Source organism: Hyaena hyaena, unplaced genomic scaffold (genome assembly GCF_003009895.1).
Source record: "Hyaena hyaena isolate Hyena2069 unplaced genomic scaffold, ASM300989v1 scaffold_9, whole genome shotgun sequence".
Taxonomy (NCBI): domain Eukaryota; kingdom Metazoa; phylum Chordata; class Mammalia; order Carnivora; family Hyaenidae; genus Hyaena; species Hyaena hyaena.
This window is the reverse complement of record NW_024080641.1, coordinates 1357463-1378053: the sequence shown is the minus strand read 5'-3', so window position 1 is coordinate 1378053 and position 20591 is coordinate 1357463. Positions and strand designations below refer to the sequence as shown.

At 57.8% G+C, this 20591-nt stretch overlaps 3 protein-coding genes across 8 annotated transcripts in view; all 3 read left to right on the top strand.

Annotated features, from left to right (window-relative positions):
* Positions 1-851: 851 nt before the first annotated feature.
* PRMT1 (protein arginine methyltransferase 1) lies at positions 852-10439 on the top strand. Of its 3 annotated transcripts, XM_039250448.1 has the most exons (11): positions 867-955; positions 3157-3210; positions 3753-3854; positions 4661-4816; positions 4962-5025; positions 6921-7063; positions 7820-7907; positions 8002-8117; positions 8703-8853; positions 9116-9237; positions 10136-10439. In XM_039250448.1, the coding sequence occupies exons 1-11, from the start codon at positions 920-922 to the stop codon at positions 10217-10219; spliced, it is 1116 nt and encodes a 371-aa protein (XP_039106379.1). In that variant the 5' UTR covers positions 867-919; the 3' UTR covers positions 10220-10439. The 3 variants fall into 3 exon arrangements, with proteins under 3 accessions (XP_039106388.1, XP_039106379.1, XP_039106397.1); XM_039250457.1 differs by lacking the exon at positions 3157-3210 and having other exon boundaries at positions 852-955; XM_039250466.1 differs by lacking the exons at positions 867-955; positions 3157-3210 and adding an exon at positions 3436-3529.
* A 95-nt stretch (positions 10440-10534) lies between these two features.
* ADM5 (adrenomedullin 5 (putative)) lies at positions 10535-12548 on the top strand. The gene is made up of 2 exons (XM_039250632.1): positions 10535-11845; positions 12057-12548. Exons 1-2 carry the CDS (start codon positions 11742-11744, stop codon positions 12310-12312), a joined length of 360 nt encoding a protein of 119 aa, XP_039106563.1. The 5' UTR covers positions 10535-11741; the 3' UTR covers positions 12313-12548.
* A 555-nt stretch (positions 12549-13103) lies between these two features.
* The window catches only part of CPT1C (carnitine palmitoyltransferase 1C), a 20137-nt gene continuing 12649 nt past the window's right edge, over positions 13104-20591 (top strand). Inside the window, exons 1-4 of one of the 4 annotated variants that reach the window (XM_039250246.1) lie at positions 13104-13309; positions 13822-13885; positions 14020-14174; positions 18702-18841. In XM_039250246.1, the coding sequence (XP_039106177.1) occupies positions 14034-14174; positions 18702-18841 (281 nt within the window). In that variant the 5' untranslated portion in view covers positions 13104-13309; positions 13822-13885; positions 14020-14033. Of the gene's footprint in view, positions 13310-13650; positions 13900-14019; positions 14175-18701; positions 18842-20591 lie in introns of those variants that run through there. The other 3 variants (XM_039250238.1, XM_039250256.1, XM_039250264.1) reach the window with 3 other exon arrangements.

Genomic DNA, 20591 nt, shown 5'->3' with positions numbered 1-20591 from the left:
GTAGTCATTTTTTTTTCTGCAAGGGGAGAAAAGCTTCCTGAGGAGGTGGCATCTAAGGTTTGCCCAAAAAGATGTACAGGAGTGTTCCCAGCAGGAGGGACTCGGCAAAGGCCAAGTGGCTTGAGTGGGGTTGTCGGATTTAAACAGCTTGGGACAGTCAGCTAGAGGACTAGGTGGCTATATATCGTGAGGCCTGAGTCCTATGGCTGACTTGTTTCGGACGCAGACAAACCCTCCTTTTCTTTGGGCCTCTCGAACGTCCCCTGTCAGTCCCTCAGGTGAGTGGGCACAAGCTCCCTTGTTTCTCCTGAACGCCCCTAGGGCTGGGAGAATCCACCCAATGGCTGAGGAGTGACAGTTCCTTTGGGCCAATCGCTGGAGCCTAAAGACCGTCCTTCCTCCCTCCTCGTGGGCCAATCGCCGCGTTCTCCTTGAGACCTGCAGCTTGACGAGAGCGGGCCAAAGGACTCATGACATCACATTCTGGCTAAACCAATAGTAGCTACTAAGAGGCGGGTTGTTTAGGTGATGGACAGCTCTCTTTCAAGATGTCTGCTTAGCGCGGGGCCCGCCGGGAAGCTTTGAGGCGGTGCTAGCGGAACATGGGCGGGAACTTCTGGTAAACTTTGCCCAATCACAGTCGCGGTTCTTGCGATAGACGGGCCGTCTTTCCCATCCCGTCGACTTAGGGGGGCGGGGCTCCGCACACCAGACTGGGCGGGCCCGTCAACTTTGATGGGCGTCTTCTTTGTCCAATTGATAAACGATATTCTCAGACGGGCCGCCTCCATTGCCAATGAGATCTCCTGGCGGGGTCGTGGTGGGCGGGCCGTGGACCCTCCGGTATAAGGCGGTCCCGGGGGAGTGCGGAGAAAGGGGGGGGTCTCGGCGGCAGGAGGAGGAGTAGGTGCGGGTGAAGATGGCGGCAGCCGAAGCCGCGAACTGCATCATGGAGGTGAGCGCCTGGAGCGCCGCCGGGGGTGGGGGGCGGTTTTGGGGTCGATGTTTTGTGCCTTCGTCGTGGGGAAGGGGCTTCGAATGGGCGGATTGGGGCTGGAGGGTCTCGGACGTAAGGAGGGGAAGGCGCAGGCTCCAGATCCCAGGATACAGTTTGAGGTGCGGGTTTCCCAGCTTTCGAGGGCCTGCGGCACCCGGTCGGGCTGGGGGTGTCGTGCCCCCTTCCACGTGGGGGTGGGCTGGGGGCGCTTCCGGCCAGGCCCCCACGTGGCCGCGGCACGGTGGGTGGGGAGGGGGTGTGCCGTGCCCGGTGGCCCGGCGGGCTCCACGTGCGGGACAAAGGCCCCGCCCCCGACCGGGGGAGGGGCGCCCCGGGGGGGCGGAGAGGAGGCTCAGACCCTCCCTCGGAGGCCCCCAGCCCTCTCCCCCGGGATCGCTCTGTACCCCTCGGGGTGGGCTTACTTCGGTCCCTCCGACAAGTAAACGGTCTTTCGGGAGGGGCAGTGTATCTCGACCCTCTACCACCCGGTTCCCGATACCTGGGCATCTGGTTAGGCTTCGGTCCAGGTTTCGTGCCCTCATGGGTTGGGATTGGAGGAAGAGGAAGAATTGGTTCCCTCCGGGCCCCCGGTTTCCTGTCCGTGGATTCTCCCCTGCCCGGGACTTTGGGAGCTGGGGGATGGTGCATGCTCCTGTGACCTCCCTCTGGGTGGTGGGGGGGCCTCTAGTTGAAGGAGATCCCTCCCGATAAGGCGTCGTGCACCCCCTTGTGGCCATTTCTGGGTGTGTGGGAGGGACATCTTTTTCATGGGGCGTGCCCCAAAGCCCACCTCCCCTTTGGAGCCCTCCCGGGCGAGGGCAGTGAAAAGGATGTGGTGGGATATAAGCTACGGGGGTTTATCTCCTTTTGGAGAGCTTTCTCTCCCCGGCGCATACGCGAAGGTGGAGTATGACGTCCCCCGTCCTGAAGCCGTGTTTGAGGTCCCGAGCCTGGAGGCTTGAAATGGTTTCCTGAGAGGTTTAGTTCTCGTGCAGCCATGTGGGGTTCGCTCCGCTGCTGTTTCAGGCTCTCCTGGGACCTGTCTGGTCGTGGTGGTAGTGGTGTTCAGAAATGAGTCCCACTGGGAAATCCCCTTACCAGTCACCCTTTAGAGGTGTCCTCGCTGGTTTGGGAGGAAGGGGGTGGAGCTTGGCGCTCCGTGGGTCACGTCTGTGACTTCATGCTTCTTGGGGCCCAGAGGATGGTCACATCTGGAAGAGATGTAATCTGATGGGGCCTCCGGACTCCCCCCCCTTTCCCTGTAGCACTGGGGGCAGGCAGCTCCCAGGGGCCACTCCAATGACTCCTACCCTCCTTGGATGGCCCCCGGGACCAGGGTCTGTGTGGGTGGAGGAAATACTTTCCTTAGAAGTTGTCTCAGGACTTGGCCCCACACCCTGCGGATAGGCGGGGGTGGGGGTGGTGGCGTGAGGGGGCTGGGGGGGCTGCTTGGGGCCTGGGATGGGTATTCACCGGTTGGAGGTTCCAGAGTCTGGCCTCCTCCCTGGGACTCTACCTTCCTGGGAAGAGGGTACTAAGCTAGGAGGTTGGCTCCGGCTGGTTTTGTTTGGGGGCTCCCCGAGCCCAAGGTAGGAGCTGGGGGGGCGGCGGGGCCAGCCCTGGTGGGGGTGCCTGTGTGCCACACCTCCTTTCTGGAACCCTCTCAGAGCAGAGCCTTGGTTGCCGCGGTGGCAGATGCCCAGTGGGCACACCCTGGCTGCCCTCCCTCCCCCAGCTACTCCTGGCACCCCAGGATGGGGGGGGGGTGTGTGTCAGGAAGTGTCACCTAATCTGGGGAGATTAGATGATGAGGGGGAGCGACAGCTGGCAGAGCCTGTGTGCCTGGCGGGTGCCAGTTCCTCTGGCCTGGATGGGGGAGGTGTGGATGGTCAGGTGCCCGGCCAGAGAGGGACAACTTGGGGGCGGGCCACCATCTCTCCAGCCATAGCTGGGACAGAACCCCATCTCTTCTCCCCCCACTCCCCCTCCCCTTTTTAAAAACAGCCCTGCCTCTTTACTTGCTCCCTCTGCCACCACTCTCCGTCAAGGAATAGGCAAATTGCAGACACCCCCTCCCCTGTGAGCTGGGGGTCCCCTGGCCTGGCCCTTGCCTAGCCACTCCCAGTAGCTAATCCTTTCTCCCTGTTACTCTCTCCTAGAATTTTGTAGCCACCTTGGCTAATGGGATGAGCCTCCAGCCGCCTCTTGAAGAAGTAAATATCCTTTTGTGAGACCCTTCCCCACATAAATATATCTTGCCACACATCAGGCCCTTTCTAGCCGGCTAACCATGATTCCTCTTGCTTCAAACCAGCTCACCCCGTGCCCCCAAACCGTTAGCACAAACCCCCTGCAGGTTTGTGGCTCCCATCTGGCCTCCCCAAATACTGTGGCTACTTCCTTAACTCCCTTTCCAGCCCCCCTTTGCCCTTCCCGTGTCTGCCTCAGTTCTGCCTTCCCCTCCCCTCCCCAGCTGTGGGCTGAGCTAGAGACGGGGGCAGAGAGACTGGAGAGATGGTAGGCGTGGCTGAGGTATCGGGGTACTCCCCTGGATGGTGCTCTGGGGGGGTCCTGGAAGAGGAAAATGGGGTTGTTAGGTTTTGGGGGTTCTGGAGGGGGCAAGATGGCAGGCGGGGGCTGTAGGGTTGCCATGGTGCGATTCGGGAGGGAGAAGCAGGGAGCTGGAGGTTTAAGAGGGCTTGGAGAGTCCCCAGATTTGACCCATGCTCCCGTTCCCCCTTCCTCCCCCCCCCAGGTCTCCTGTGGCCAGGCAGAAAGCAGCGAGAAGCCCAATGCCGAGGACATGACGTCCAAAGATTACTACTTCGATTCCTATGCTCACTTCGGCATTCACGAGGTGAGTGTGAGCGGCTCCAACAGCCGCCGCACCTTGAGGGGGTTAATGTGCATCTTCCGGAGGGCTAGAACTCGGGTGTCCCACGCATGCGCAGTGCCTCCCCTGGCAGTGGGCCTCGCCGCCCCTCCGGGTAGGAGGCACACACACCCCAGGGTCGCCTCTCGCAGCCGTTGCCTTGGAGACGAGCTCTGCCTGGGCTCTTGTGCTCTCGGGAGGCTGGGGTTGGGGCGGGAGGCTGGGGTTGGGGCTCGTGCACGCCTGCCTGAGACTCCAGCCAGAGGTCATGGTCGGCCGGTGTCTGCCGCCCTCTAGTGTCTGGCGGTGGGACTGTTCCCCAGCTTCTCCCGCCCGGGATGCACAGGGCTTCTGGACCCATTTGCACCTCGTGGAAGCTGAGATTCCAGAAAGCGGTTGGGAAGGGATTCTGAGGACTTTTGCTTTTTCTTTCCTTTTGTAAGGACTCTTTTCTTTTTTTAATTGGGCTAAAGTGTACATAACAAAATATATCTTTTTTTTTTTTTTTTTTTTAAGCGGACGGTTCAGTGGCACTAAGTGGTTAGTAAAAGCCAGAGATCACCAGGGCTTAGGAGGCAACAACAGAATCCAGCCAAGGTGGGAGGGAATTTAGTCCATCCAGTCTGATTTTGCAAATAAGGAAACTGAGGCGCATGGAAGGGAAATGACTTCTTCCAAGGGGACTAAGAAGTGGGAGGGCTGAGCTCCACCTCTCTGGACCGCCAGTGGTGTCAGAGGCCAGCCTGCGACTCAGGCGCCCTCATGGTACGTTTGTGCCTCGTGCCCCCCAGGAGATGCTGAAAGATGAGGTGCGCACTCTCACATACCGAAACTCCATGTTTCACAACCGGCACCTCTTCAAGGACAAGGTGGTGCTGGACGTGGGCTCGGGCACGGGGATCCTCTGTATGTTTGCTGCCAAGGCCGGAGCCCGCAAGGTCATCGGGGTGAGTGTCCTGGGCAGGCAGGTGGGCCTGGGCCTGGGCCTGGGGCCGGAGAGGGCCCCCTCCAGGCTCCGGGATTGGATAGAGGGAGATCAGGGCTGAGGGTGGGAGTGGGGGAGTCTCACCTCACTTCTTCCTGGGCCCCCAGATCGAGTGTTCCAGTATCTCTGATTATGCGGTGAAGATCGTCAAAGCCAACAAGTTAGACCATGGTGAGCCCAAGAAGAGAAGGGGTTGGTGGGGATGGAGTGGGGGCCTTCCCGCTTCCCCGGGGCCCTTGGCAGTGGGGTGGGGGGTGGGGGGGGTGTCAGCGGACACAGATTCAGCCGTTCGTCCCACTGTGGGTGCTGAGCTGCCGGCAGCCTCAGAATCTGACCTTCTCGGGACCCCACAACTGGTAGGGACCAGCATGCTCTGCGGTTTTAGACACGGGGTGGCGAAGTCGTAAGCCTAGTGCCTCAATCATCAGACGCTGGGGCAAGAAGCAGCCTCTGGGCTGAGGTCCCATGCTTGACCCCCCCCTCCCCCCCCCGAGGGTCCATGGTGAGAAGTCTCTCAGCTGCCCGTCTCCATCCACTGCACATTCCCTTCTGGAGAGGCCCGCACCTACCACTTGTGTCTGCGGAAATGTTTCCACATTCACGTGGGTGTCTTTCACATAAATAGCATTTTAGGCAGGTGTTTTGCCCTTTACTTTCTTCACCTGCTCATCGTGTAGTTTCATACATTTCGAGATGTGAGAGGGTCTTACTCTCTTTGATAATGTCAACCTTTTCGACGGTTCCCATCAGATGCACATACCTCCATGTTCTTACTCAGGTGGGGGCGTTGGTGGGCACGTAAGCTTCTGAGATGCTCGTCCCCTGGCATTCAGAGAGAGCGCGCGCAAGGTAGAGGGAGACACAGAATCCAAAACAGGCTCTAGGCTCCAAACTCTCAGCACAGAGCACGATGCAGGGCTTGAACCCACAAACCATGAGATCATGACCTGAGCTGAAGTCGGACGCTTAACCTACTGAGCCACCCAGGTGCCCCTATTTTTAATTTTTTTTAATGTTTTATTTATTTCTGAGAGAGAGAGAAAGACAGCATGAGCAAGGCAGGGTCAGATAGAGAAGGAGACACAGCATCTGAAGCAGGCTTTAGGCTCTGAGCTGTCAGCACAGAGCCCAACGCGGGGCTCAAACCCACGAACCATGAGATCATGACCTGAGCCGAAGTCGGACGCTTAACCGACTGAGCCACCCAGGCGCCCTGGAGCCTGTCTTTAGATTCTGTGTCTCCCTCTCTCTGTCCCTCCCCTGTTCACGCTGTCTCTCTCTCAAAAATAAAACATTAAAAAAAGAAAGAAAGAGTGTGCCCGAGCAAAGGAGAGAGAATCCCAATCAGGCTGTGCACTGTCAGCGCAGAGCCCCACACGGGGCTCAATCTTACAAACCACAAGATCTTGACCTGAGCTGAAGGGTTGGACGCTTGACCGACTGAGTCCCCCAGGTGCCCCTGAAGTGATCTTTTTTTTTCTTTTTTTTAAGAGACTATATATTGAGAGAGAGAGACTAATATAGTGAACCCCCAGTTCCCTCTCGCTCACTTTTCATTCTCCCCACTCGAAGCCAATTTCAGCCATTCTGTCATTTCTCCTATAAATCCTGCCGTGTGCATCTCTAACAGGTGAAGCCCTTCACGAAATAGGACGAGCTATCCATCCATAACAGTCTTAATACCACCTACTGCCTAATCCGTACAGAATTTCTGCTTCTGCTTTAAAAATCCCAGAATGATGAATGAATTTTAAAACGGAGTTAACAGAGGGGCGCCCGGCTGGCTCAGTCGGGGGAGCACGCAGCCCTCCATCTCAGCGTTGTGAGTTCAAGCCTCTCGTTGGGCATAGGAATTACTTAAAACACAAAGCAAACAAAAAACCCTGAGTTCACCGGGCGTGACTTCGGCTGGTAGAGTTCTTCGAAGATGCCCAAATGCAGCCCCCAGCCTTTCCTTGAGAAGACAGGGGCTGCTCCGGTGGGGTCCCTAGACCCTGGCCCCCCTCGCTCCCCCTGCGGACGGGTCTCCTTGAGGCCGGCTGCACGTGCGTCTGTCTGCCCCGCAGTGGTGACCATCATCAAGGGCAAGGTGGAGGAGGTGGAGCTCCCGGTGGAGAAGGTGGACATCATCATCAGCGAGTGGATGGGCTACTGCCTCTTCTACGAGTCCATGCTCAACACCGTGCTCTATGCCCGGGACAAGTGGCTGGTGAGGCCCCCGGCGGGGTGGGGGCCGTGTGCCCGGGCCAGGCTCCTGCGGCCGCGCGCCGAGCACCTGTCAGTCGGGGTCTGGGCAGAAAACAAAAGCCATGCCAGATATGTCCCAGACAGGGGACTTCATACAGGGGATTGACTGCTCCGATGTGGGGGTGGGGGCCCAGAGCCAAAATGGGATGTCCCAGGCACCAGGAGCTAGACGGAGACGAGGTGTGTCAGGAGGTGGTTCGTGCTGGGAAGAAGATGACCGCAAAAGGACAGGGAGAGGCTGGGGTGCCGTGGTTTCAGGTGCTCAGATCAGAACAGGCTTCCCAGGGGGAGCTGACTAAGACCTGACCCAGGGGAAGGAGCCACAGGAGACCTCAGAGGAAGAGCACCTGGGCAGAGGAAATAGTTGTGCAAAGGTCCTGGGGCAGGAGAATTTTATCGTGTGTTGAGGAATAGAGCGTGGACTGGAAGAACAGAAGGTGGAGGGGGCCCGAGCACTCCCATGAGACTTTGGTTTTTCCTCCCAGGGGAGCCAGGGAGGGCCCTCCAGATCCTTCAGGACCTATGAAGGACAGGTCTGACTTAGGTGCTTCTAGATGAGGGCAGAAGCCAGTGAAGGGGCCACTTGTAGGCGTCCAGGTGGGCAGTGGCAGTGGCTCAGACCAGGGTGGGGATAGAGTGCGTGGATAGAGACCCAAGTTGTCGAGGTTTGGGGCCAGTGACCCAAGTCCCCCATCCATCACACCCTCCCCCTCGGCAGGCACCCGATGGCCTCATCTTTCCGGACCGAGCCACGCTGTATGTGACGGCCATCGAGGACCGGCAGTACAAAGACTACAAGATCCACTGTGAGTTTGGATCCCCTGGACACCCGTGGGGCGGGGCCAGCTTGGTCTGGGCGCCCCCTGCCGGGCTCACCCTCCTCCCTGCCCACCTCCCCAGGGTGGGAGAACGTGTATGGCTTTGATATGTCCTGCATCAAAGACGTGGCCATCAAGGAGCCCCTGGTGGACGTGGTGGACCCCAAGCAGCTGGTCACCAACGCCTGCCTCATAAAGGTGAGGGGGCGGTGCAGCCAGGTGTTCCCAGGGTTGCAGCCAGGGAAGGGCCACCCCACCCCTCTGGGCCTGGGCCAGACATCAGGTCCAAGTGTTTGTCTGGAGTGTGACCTGTCGGCCAGAGGTGGCGCTAGAGGCCCAGAGAAGCCACCTCAGCCATTGTAAAGCTTTCTGAGCTAGGCCTGCTAGTGGTTCAGACGGGTGAATTCTAGAATTGTGCTTGGCTTTGAGAGGTGGACCCACAGCCAGGTGGAGGAGGAGGGGGAGGACGTGTGGAGCGAGCGCAGACAGGAGCTGGATGGGCGGGCAGGCGCCCGACCGGGGAGCTGCCGTAGGGCTTTGAGCAGAGGGTTGATGCCGGTGTTTTCTCTCTGTTTTCGCACTGTGGCGGGGGGAGGCCGGTGGAGAAGGGGTCACGGGTGACACTCCGAGCACAAGCAGTTGCTCTAGGAAGTAGGACTGTCCAGTCCTGGCTGCGGGCGGGGGAAGGAGGGGCACAGGGGCTGCCGCGTGGCACCGCTGGGGTCTTCGGCCAAACGCCAGGCCGAGTGCCAGGGAGTGGCGCTCATGGGGCCTGTCCTGCAGGAGGTGGACATCTACACCGTCAAGGTGGAAGACCTGACCTTCACCTCCCCCTTCTGCCTGCAAGTGAAGCGGAACGACTACGTGCACGCACTGGTGGCCTACTTCAACATCGAGTTCACTCGCTGCCACAAGAGGACAGGCTTCTCCACCAGTGAGCGAGGGGGGGGGGGGTGGCACACGGAGAACCCGGGCAGTGACCGCGGCTCTGCCAGCTCACCTGCGTGTGTCCTGCCTCAGTTTCCCCACCTGTGACAGTAGACAAGGTCCCTCTCCAGGGCTTGATGGGAGTGAAGGGATTCAGGGATGGTGGAACCCCGTCACCGCTCAGTAAAAGTCATCTTGGGGCAAAGAGAGGGAGGAGCCGGGCCAAGGCCCGGGATGGGGGGTCGTGGCTGACCTGACTGCACCCCCAGGCCCCGAGTCCCCGTATACGCACTGGAAGCAGACTGTGTTCTACATGGAGGACTACCTGACCGTGAAGACGGGCGAGGAGATCTTTGGCACCATTGGCATGCGGCCCAATGCCAAGAATAATGTGAGGCGCTGCGGGGGCTCGGGGGTGGGCTCAGGAGGGGCACCCCGGCCTGCTCTGGGGCCCCAGCAGCCCAGCCCTCAGCTTGGCGGAGTCTGAGAGCCCCGGAGAAACCCCGAGTGGGTGGGAGGTGGAAGGCTCTGGAGCCTGCCGTTCAGGGCAGGGGCCTGCGGGTGGGCGGAGGAGGCCCCAAGGTCACGCCCGCTTTCCCAGGGAAGCCAGAGGCCCTCCACGCCAGGTGGCTTTGCTGCCCCCCCACCCAGGGCATTCATCTCTGTCTGGAGACATTTGGGACTCCCACAGCTGGAGAAGGGATGCCTCTGGCATCTCCCCGGAGCAGCCTCTGCTCTGGCCCCAGGGTCTGTAGTACTGAGCTTGAGAGACCCCCAGACTAAAGAGACAGGGAGATGCCCAGAGATGGGGGAGGAGACTGGGTGCCTGGGCTGAGGTCCACTGAGGACTGAGGGCAGGAGCCTTCAGTTGGTGACTTTGCCCTGAGCCTTTCCCGGGAGTCGGCGGGGGGAGGGTGGGGGGGGGGCACCGGAGGAAGATGGGCCTCCCGGAAGCTGGGGAGTAGAGAGAGGAAGCGCGGGGAAGGCCAGGTTGGGACCACCGAGTTTGGCTGGAGAGGGTTTTGCTTCCTGGGTAAGGATGATGGCTATGGTTTGGGTAGGGAAAGCCACAGGAGTCAGAGCAGCTGCTTTGGGGCGGGTTCCAGGTGGGTTTGGGGGCAGGACCACCCCTCCCCCCGCCCCCAGTCTCCAGCCTGGCCACAGGCTAAAGGCAAGACGCCTGCGGGGTCTCCTGGGAGCACCCGTCCCGCTGCTGCCTCCCAAGTGGCACTTCTGGGTCTCTGCCTGCGGGGTGGCGCGTGCCGCTCACGCCTGCCCTCTCCCCACAGCGCGACCTGGACTTCACCATCGACCTGGACTTCAAGGGCCAGCTGTGCGAGCTGTCCTGCTCCACCGACTACCGGATGCGCTGAGGCGGCGCCCGGCTTCTCCCACCCCGGCCGGGCCGGCCCTGCACGGGCCCAGGGGCTGCGGCGTCCTTAGGCAGTTTTGGGGCTCCCCCTTCCTCTCCTTCCCTCCCTCAGAAGGGGGTTTTAGGGGCCTGGGCTGGGAGGGGGGGCACATCGTGACTGTGTTTTTCATAACTTATGTTTTTATATGGTTGCATTTACGCCAATAAATCCTCAGCTGGGACTGCTCGCCTTCCTGGGGGGCGGCGTGGGGCCGGGGCGCTGTCTGCGGGCGCTGAGATGACGCCCGGGGGTCCCGGGACGGCACCTGCTGCTAGCTGCTTCTCGGGGTCTCTGCTCCCCACACCCCTCTGCCAAGGTCTCTTTCCCCCCATCCCTCTCTCCTGGCCTGTGTCGTCTCCCATCCCCCTCACTCATGCCCCCTGAGGCCCCATGGCCACTTTTTCCCCCTTTGGGCAGGGCTCCTGCTCTGCTGCCCAGCTGGGCTGGGGGAGGGGCGGGGTGTGGGTTCCCAGCACAGCTGGGCCCTTAAGTTTCCCAGAAAGCCATCTTCCCCCGCCTCCCCCCCCAGCGCACACATTGTTCCTCTGGCTGTTTTTTCCTGTCCAGGACCCTCCAAGGCCAGGCGGGGGCTGACTGGCAGGGACTGCCGCCTGGCCTGCTGCAGCTGGGGAAACTGAGTCTTGGGGGAGTTGTTAGGGGATAGAACTCCTTGTGTGTGTGGGGGGGTGTCTGCTTCCATCCCCAGCCTAGCTTGGAACTTGGAGGTGGGGGACGAGGGAAGGGTCCCACCTTAGAGCCGCAGGGCCTCCCGACTCCCCTCTTTATGGAGATGGTGTCAGAGGTAGACTAACCTCAGCTCCCCAGGGACCTCTGTCCTGCGGCCGCTGCGGGCGCGGGATCCACAGCGGGCCCTTTTCCATGGCCTTGTGCACAGAGCCCCCCGGTTCCCAGGATGCTGACCCAGGAGCTGGGTCCCCTAAGCCACCAGGACTTTCCTTTTCATGCCTGGCTGACAGGGCTTCAGTACAGCTGAGGCCTGGGCTGCGTGGCTCTTCACACCGGTCTACACTTACTCCCCTTCCTGGATGGTGTCTACAGGCTAGGCTAGCGCCCAGACTCCCTCTGTCTACACCCCCCGGGAGGCTGCAGGTGCCTCGCATCGCCCTACCCACAAAGCCTGGCCCTTGAGACCACAGGGTCCCTGACGCGGTTGAGGTCGCAGAAGCCCAGCGCCTCCCTGCCCCCACCCCTTTCCTGGAAGCCCTAAGCTGTCGCCACTGGCAGGTGTCAGCTGCCCCGCCCCTCTTCCCTCCCCCTTAAAGGGGTCGCTCTCCGGAGGCCTCCCGGGGTCAGAGCACTGCTACGTGACCAGCACACCCGTGGGAGCTCCTAGGCCAAGGAGTAGGACTCGGGGATCCAGGTTCTAAGCTTTCTCTCCTGGCGTTGTGTGGCCTCCCGGACTCGGCCTCAGTTTTCCCCGCCGGGGAAGTGGGGGCTGGCGCTAAAGCAGGCTGCTTCACCCATGGGTTTCAGGGACCACACCCGGCCCCACCCCACGATGACTTCCCACATCGTCCTGTGGCTTCTCGCCGCCTCCATCCTGGCGGACCCGGACTCTGCGGGCAGGTGAGAAGGGCTGGTGGCAGCGGGGACCGGGCGGGAAGGAGACCGCGAGGAGCGTGCGCCCTCTTCAGGCCACGGTTTTCCGCGTCGGTGGAGTGGTGATCCGTAAGCCCGCCTGCCCCGTGGCGGAGCCCTGGGTGCCCCGACGCCACCGAGACCCCTTTCTCCAGAGGCTTCTGTTTGAACCCGGTCTTCTCCCATGCTCCTTCCCCAGACGGCCCCTGCACCAGGTCGCCCAGAACCGCAGGCGCCTCTGTTCCCTGGGCACATGCCAGACGCACCGCCTGCCGGAGATTATATACTGGCTCCGCTCTGCCTCCACCAAAGAGCTCTCAGGGAAGGCCGGCCGTGAGCCCCAGGACCCCCACAGCTACGGGCGCCGCCGTAGGCGCGAGGCCAGAGTCCTGCTCCATCTCCTTGACCCTGGCCCGAAGGAAAGAGGCCAGCGCAGCGCCCAGCTTGCTGGGTGACGTCGGACACGTCCCTGTTCCTCCCCTGGCCTCAGTTTGCCCATCTGTGTACTGGGGCCACGACCCCAAGTTTCTTTTCCTCTCGCTCCATTGTGAGGGGGCTCATTCAAAAACCGGGCTCGTTCAAACACTGCCTTCCCCCATCTGTGGCTGGGCTGGACCCAGGTGCACACCGGACCTAACATGTACAAAGAATGCTACCGTCCAGAGCCTAATAAAACGAGTTTCCCGTTTCAGCCTCCGCTTGTCTGTGCCCATTCTGGCCTTCCAGGCTGAACCCGGTCTCTTAACATATTCTCTCCCTTTATCCATGCACCTTTTCCCACACGGAAGTCCCTCTGACTGTCTAACTTGAATCCAATCTGCTGTAGCTTCTCCTTCGCACCACTCCGCGCAGCTGCGTTTTCCGTGGGCGGTTTTGGTGGGCGGACCCAACTCCCCGAAGCAGCCCTCCCTCCCCGGGATGGTAGGACTTTGATTCGCTGCGGCTCGATACCCACGCGCGTGACTTTACATGTACCCAACGGTGGGCTGTGAGCCTCGCTTCTCAAAGAGAGAATGAGACAAAGCGGAGTGGGAAGCTCGAGAACCTGGGGTTCAGACCGGAGGAGCTGCTTAGAAGCCGGGAAGCCAACGGTGGATAAATCAGGCCGGGTAGAAAAAGACTGAAGCTGGGGAGCTAGCGGAGGGAGGGGATTGGACGCTGGGACTCGAGGGGGCGGGGATAGCACGCAGAGGGTTGGAAGGGGGCGGGGACAAAACCAGGGACTTGCCTCCCCGGCGAAGGCACGCGCGAGGCAGAAATTAGGGTTCCTGGATGTTGGATAATCGGGAGCTGCCGGGAGCTCCGGAGGCCCGACGACCGAGTCGTGGACTCGTCGCACTGGGATTGGACATATGCAAGTGGGAGCCTTGGGTCTGGCGCTCTGAGTCGGGGGTCGGGGTGTACTCGGGCTTGGGTTCCAGGATCGGCTCGGCGGACCTCGGACTCAGCGTGGTAAGTATCGGACCCGAGGGGCCAGGAGGCCTGTGTCTTGGGTTGGGCGTGCGGGCTTCTCCATCACTTGTCCTCGAAGCTCGCATCAGCTCAGTCTCAGCATCCCTGGCTGTGAGGCATGCGCAGTAGGGTGCTCCCTCCCCCATCCCTTCCAGCCCCCGGAGCGGGGGAGGGGACTCTGGGCCATCCTGTGGAGCGGACGAATTTATAGACGTTCCCGCTGCTCCTCCCCCGCCACTCCCCACCCGTCCCTTCCCCCCCCCCCCCCTTGGCATGGGAAGCGGAAACGGAGCGGACGGTGCCAACGTCCGGCAGGTGTGCATTTCAATGGGTCTCGGACTAACGTTTTTCTCCAGACCCCGCAACCCAACCCCGGACAGGTTTCGCGCCCCCAACCCCGAATCTGGAAAGTCTTTCATGGGGAAGGGCACACGGCCTTGCACCTCGTTCTCAGCAGAGCCGCAAAAGGAATTCACGCGAGTTATCCCTCCTGCCTCTCTATGCCTTCACAGAGGTCCCCAGTTGACGTCCCTCGCAACACCGGAGTCTCTGACCAAGTCGTTCAAGACCCCGCAGGTGGTTAGGGAAGGGTGAGCCGTCGTCCTATATTCCTGGGTCTGGAGGCGGAGGGGGTTGGGAGCCCGGACTCCTGGGTCTGAGGCCGAGGGGGGGCGGGGGGCTGGAGAATGACCCTCTGTCCCAACTCCCAGGGCTCTAGCGTGACATGGCCGAAGCGCACCAGGCCGTGGGCTTCCGACCCTCGCTGACGTCGGACGGGGCCGAAGTGGAGCTCAGGGCCCCGGTGTTGCGGGAGATCTACCTCTCCGGACTGCGCTCGTGGAAAAGGCACCTCGCCCGCTTCTGGGTGAGGAGGGCGCGGCTTGGTTTCCTTCCAAGAATCCAGTTAGTTCTGGGGTGCCCGAGGCCCACTTGCCGCATCCACTTCTGGGATCCCATCACCCCCACCCCCACCCCTTCTGGGAATTTGGATGTCGACTTTCAGGACCCCTTAAAGCCATTTCTGGGTTTTCTGAGGCTCGCTTCAGAATCCTCGACCTCGCCTACCGGGCGCCTCTGTCCACCTCTTACAACCACTTCCTGGGCCACTTCCCTCTGTCCTCAGGCCCGCAAACCCAACTTCCACCCAATTTCTAGAATTCAGACCCCTCCCTCCCAGCCCAGGGGCTCCCCGCCCCTTTCCCTTTCGTCTTCAGGTACTAAACTCCGCCCTCGTTCATTTCAGAACGCGGGGACCCAGTGAAGACCTTGGCTAGCCCACACCCCAATCCTGAAGGCCCCTTGCTTCTCCTCGCCGGTGCCCCCGGGTCTGAGGCTGCCTCCTGCATCCTGCCCCTGAACCCCCAGCGCCCCTCCCCAGCATGCCCTGCGCCTTCCCTCCGGTTCCCAGACCCTGACGTGAACCTCCCAAGTGCCCGTATGCCGCACTTCCCCAGCGCTGCCCTCCTTCGAGAATGCCCATGCCCGCGTCTCACCGGGACCCATGCCTGCCTGCCCCAGGGTCATTAGTGCTAGAAGTCTGCCACTGGGTGCTCACAGTCTCCTGGTGGCCACATCCTGTCTGTGGGCCCAAGTCTCCAGCACCTGCGGGGTTGGCTGAGACTGACTTTGAATCCTGGCTCTGCTGCTTACTAGCTGTGTGGCCTTGGGCGAGTTCGCCTCTCTGAGCCTCAGTTTCCCCACACGTAAAACGGAGGGTGGGATGGTAACAGCTCACCCCCTCACAGTCCCTCATAGGATTGAATGAATTGTTACACGTAAGCACTGAGGAACTGCCTGCCCCTGGCAAGTGCCCAGCGTTAGTTTGTGATAAGCTTGTTCTTTATTCATTAATCAGGTGTCTGCCTGCCTCAGTCGGTGGAGCATATGACTCTTGATCTCGGGTTGTTAGTTCGAGCCCCACCTCTACACCCAACGTGGGTAGCAATGCCCCCCACCCCCAGCAAAGGGCTCCTTCAGCCCTGCCCCTGGAACTTTCTGGGCCTCAGGCTAATTCATCAATTAAAACAATACCATGCGGCCGTTAATCTGGGGTTAAATACATAAACACACATATACACATACACATATAATTTTATTATCTTGTTCTTTTTTTAATGTTTATTTTTGAGAGATAGAGCACGGGGGGGGGGCAGAGAGAGAAGACACAGAATCCAAAGTCAGCTCAGAGCCTGACTTGGGGCTGGAACCCATGAACTGTAAGATCATGACTTGAGCCAAGGCCAGACGCTCACCCGACTGACCCACCCAGGCGCCCCATACACATATATTTTAAAAATTAAGATATTGTTTCATTCAGCAAAAAAAATGCGCAGATTTTTAAAAGTTACAGTCCTTGAATTTTGACAATACCTGTGCACCCAACTTCCTATCAAGACCAAATTGCCACCATTCTAGAATGTTCCTTTGAGCCCTTTTCCAGATAGCGCCTCCCACTCAAGGCAACCACTGTTCTGGTTTCTATGCTTATAGGTGGATTGTGACTAATGCTGGATTGTTGACTATTTTGGCCCTCATGACCCCTACTTCTGAATGAAAGCCTAAAGCCCTTCTCAGAGTCAAATGTCCCCTATGCCCGGTGGCCCCCACCAGACCCTGTCATTAGTATTGACTGATAAATGTAATAGTGCTCATTCTTCCCTTTCAATCACATAGCTGCCTCTCTCCCTGTGGGACGCCTGATGCTCTTCTGTCCTTTCTCTTCCATTCTGGGACCCTAGGAGCCACCCTGAAGTCATAGCTTCTGGAACTTGGTTTCAGGGTGAGGGCTGTGTCCTCAGCAACCTCAGAGCTGAAATTCCATAGACTTACTGCCAAGCCCTAATTTCTTCATTTATAAAATGGTGCCCCTGACAGTCCCTGCCTCAAGGGATTGTGGGAAGCATGAGCTGTCTTAGCCGAAGGTCTGAGGCAGAGAAGTGACCCCTCCAACATCGCCATTCTACGATCCTGGTGGTTCCACACAGGTCATAAGTGCTGTGTGTCCTCTGGCATGTTATTAACTTCTCTGAGCCTCTGCTTCCTCATTTCTAAAATAACATTAGGTCATATTTAGGGTGTCTTAGGCTCTATACTCACCAAACCCTTGAAATCTATTGTTTGCGTGCAGCCCTAGATTTCAGGGTCGTGAGTTTGAGCCCCACGTTGGGTGTGGAGATTACTTAAAATCTTTTTATTTATTTATTTTTGAGAGAGACAGAGACAGTGCAAGCAGGGGAGGGACAGAGAGGGGGAGAGAGAGAGAGAGAGAGAGAATCCCAAACAGGCTCTGTGGTGCCAGCACAGAGCCAGATGCGGGGCTTGAACTCATGACCTGAGCCAAAACCAAGAGTCGGATGCTCAATGGACAGAGCCACCCAGGTGCTCCCCAGATAAAATCTCTTAAAAATAGAAATAAATGAATGTATGACTCATCTGATCTTCATCACAGCCTTCTAAGGTAGACCTATTCTTAGTCCCACTTTGCAGATGAGGAAACAGAGGCCCAGAGAGGTGCCTTCACTTTCCCAAGGCCACACAGCTGTGAGGATGCACCGCTAGAGACAGAGCTAGAATCAGCAGTGTGGCTGTGGATCCCGTACTCACGCCCGCGATCCTGGGCTGCTTTTCTAGAATGTGGCCCCGGGACCTGTGCCATGGGGCTGTTGTGAGTCACGTGCAGTGGGTCACTTGGGCCAAGCACGTGGCACAGTTCATCAGCAGGAGGTCAGGGAGTTTCCTGAGATGGTTTCCAAAGGAACATGGGAGGCAGCGGACCCCAGAGGGTGGGATTTTGCACCAGTTCCTGTGGCGTTAGGGTCACGAGGCATCTGGACGGTTTGAGGGGTTGATAGTGAACCCTCTGTGGCTGGGGACACGTCCTTCTCACTTTCTTCGCCCGTGTGATGGAGATAATGGTATTTACTACTATTTTACTGAGATACAGGGCAATGCAGTGATTTATTGATGCATCTGGTCCGTGGGAAGGGCTGTGGAGACACTTCCTGTTTTTATGAAGCCCTGTTTTACCGCAATCCAGAGCCCCCGGTAAAGGAACAAACCGCTTCTCTTAAAGATAAATAATAAGCAGGGACGCCTGGGTGGCTTAGTTGGTTAAGCGTCCGACTTTCGCTTAGGTCATGATCTCGCGGTTCGTGGGTTCGAGCCCCGCGTCGGGCTCTGTGCTGACTGCCAGCTCAGAGCCTGGAGCCTGTTTCAGAGTCTGTGACTCCCTCTCTCTCTGACCCTCCCCTGCTCACGCTGTCTCTCTCTCTCTCTCTCCTAGAAATAAATAAAAAACATTAACAAAAAAAAAGATAAATAATAAGCAATCAAAGAGCCACGTTTGCCAGTAACATTTTCTTGCCGTACCGAGGAAAGACTGTCACATAAATAAATCCCCGACAGGAAGTACAGTAGCAGTAGAAAGAAAGGATCGTTGTAATAGTGTTTATTGAGCACCTCCTGTGTGCCTGGCTCTGAGCTATGCAATTTACTACCCTCCCCTCCCCCAGCCTTCTTTGCTTTATTTTACGCCACAGTCCCTATTGCCACCTGTCATGCTACCCTAAATCTTTTCCTGATGTAGCTATTGTCTCTGTCCCCCAGGGGAGCAGGAAGCTTGCTGTCTTTGCCCTATGAGCCAAGTACTGGGATTGTTCCCATTCCACAGAGGAGGAAACAGACACAGAGAGGGGAAGCCACTTGCTCGAGGCCACTCAGCTTGTTCCAGGACAGAGGTTTAAGCCCAGGGCCCCAGAGCCCAAGTTCTAGACGGTGATCTCTGAGGTGCTCCTGTTTGTTAAATGCAGGAAAAAGAGACAGTGTGGTTTCTGGAGCCCTGATGACAACGAACGGTAGCTCTTACCATGCTCTCTGTGTGACCTTGAACCCAAGTGATTTCTTTTGTAAAATGAGATCACCTAAGGACCCACCGCACAGAGTTCTTGGGATTTTCTCCTCGGAAAAAGATGCTGGGCACGTAGCGAGCGCTGGTTGAGCGTTAGTTATTCCCATGTACTTCCCTGGGAATTTAGCCAGTAGCCCAGCACTTTTGCATTCCTCAGCCTTCCCATAGCCACAAAGTTCTAGAAGGACTCCAGCCTCTGCCCTATACGGGGGACCAGTTTGCCTGGGAAATGACCTCCTCCAGGGAACCCTCCCTGACTCCTCCAAGCTGAGCCTCCCGCCGCCACAGGACTCCCGTGCCTGCCTCGGTTTATCTCCATTAGCACTCACTTCATCCCTGACTGACCTCCCTGAGGGCAGGGCCCAGATTTGTCTTGGTCCCCGCTGGGTCGTGAGCACCCAGCTTGGGGTGCAGCGCACACCACATCTAAGAATGGTGCTGAGAAGAGGATTAATTGACTGAACGGGTGTCCTTTCCTCCCCACAGAATGACTTTCTCACTGGTGTGTTCCCCGCCAGCCCCCTCAGCTGGCTCTTCCTCTTCAGTGCCATTCAGCTCGCCTGCTTCCTCCAGCTGGACCCTTCCCTTGGACTGATGGAGAAGATCAAAGAGCTGCTGCCAGACTGGTGAGCTCCCCGCTTGAGCCCAGTAATCTCCCTAATTCCTCCTCCTCCACCCAGTAAGCTCTCTATCAGTGTGGTGTGCCTGCTAAAGAAAAGTAACCTCTGAGACTTACTTTGGGTCAGGTTAATAAAGGTGCAGCATGAGTAAAAAGGAGGTGATTCCTCCCCTTCTCTCTGCACATTTTCCATCCTGTCTGTTTCTTGTTAAGGGGGATGCTGACAAACTAGAAAATATCCAGACTTGGTTATATCAGCACTGACAAAATTAGGAGCCCTGCTGGGCTTCCGTTGTGTAGCCTTAGGCAAGAGGCTTAACCATTCTCGGTGTCAGAGTCTTCATCTATAAAATTTAGGTAATAGGGGCACCTGGGTGGCTCAGTCAATTAAACGTCTGACTTCGGCTCAGGTCATGGTCTCGTGGTTTGTGAGTTTGAGCCCAGCCTCTAGCTCTGTGCTGACAGCTCAGAGCCTGGAGCCTGCTTCAGATTCTGTGTCTCCCTCTCTCTCTGCTCTCCCCTGCTAATGCTCTGTCTCTCTCTCAATAATAAACATTAAAAAATATTTAAAAAGGGGCACCTAGGTAGCTTAGTCAGTTAGGCGTCTGACTTTTACGCTGGTCATGATCTCACAGCTCATGAGTGTGAGCCCCGCGTCAGGCTCTGTGCTGACCCTCAGAGCCTGGAGCCTGCTTTGGATTCTGTGTCTCCCTCTCTCTCTGCCCTTCCTCCACTAGTGCTCTGTCTCTCTCTCTTTAAAAAATGTTTTTTTAATTTAAAAAATAAAAATAAATAAAATATAGGTAATAATAATTGCTTCCCAGGGTGGTTGGAAGGCAAAAACAGAAAGAAAATCATGGAGGGGCGCCTGGCTGGCTCAGTCAGTGGAGCACACGATTCTTGATCTGGGGGTTGTGAGTTTGAGCCCCACGCTGGGTGTAGAGATGACTTAAAGATAAAATCTTAAAAAAAAAAAAAGCATGCACGTGGCACATTCCGTACAGTGCCAGGAGGCTACTCAATTGGAGGGGTTGTATTATGATAATTATCATCTGGGGGAACGGTTTGGGAGCCGGGTGTGGGGCAAGTGACAGCTTCTAATTCTTGGCTTCGTCCTCCTGAGGAAGAAGGTTCAGATTTTGCACAGACAGTTCCAAAGGGCAGACCCAGGATCAGAGGTAGAAATTTCCAGGGCTAGATTTGCCCTGCCTTCGGAGGGGAGGCAACTCGCCCCCAAGTCCTGCACGTGCGATTTGCCCGTATGTCTATCTGATTGCCACTTTGCAAACATGTGGATTTACTGTAGTTTTAGAACAGCATTTTCTTTTTTTTTAAATTTTTAAACTTTTTAAAAAATGTTTTATTTATTTTTGAGAGAGAGAGACAGACAGAGTGAGCAGGGGAGGGTCAGAGAAAGAGGGAGATACAGAATCCAAAGACAGGCTCCAGGCTCTGAGCTTTCAGCACATAGCCTGACATGGGACTCGAATCCACCAACCATGAGATCATGACTTGAGCTGAAATCAGGAGTCGGAGGCTTAACTGACAGAGTCACCCAGGGACCCCTAGATAACAGTTCTTTTTCTTTTTAAAAATTTTTAGGGGCGCCTGGGTGGCTTAGTCAGTTAAGCGTCCAACTTTCGCTTAGGTCATGATCTCGCGGTTCGTGGGTTCGAGCCCCGCGTCGGGCTCTGTGCTGACTGCCAGCTCAGAGCCTGGAGCCTGTTTCAGAGTCTGTGACTCCCTCTCTCTCTGAC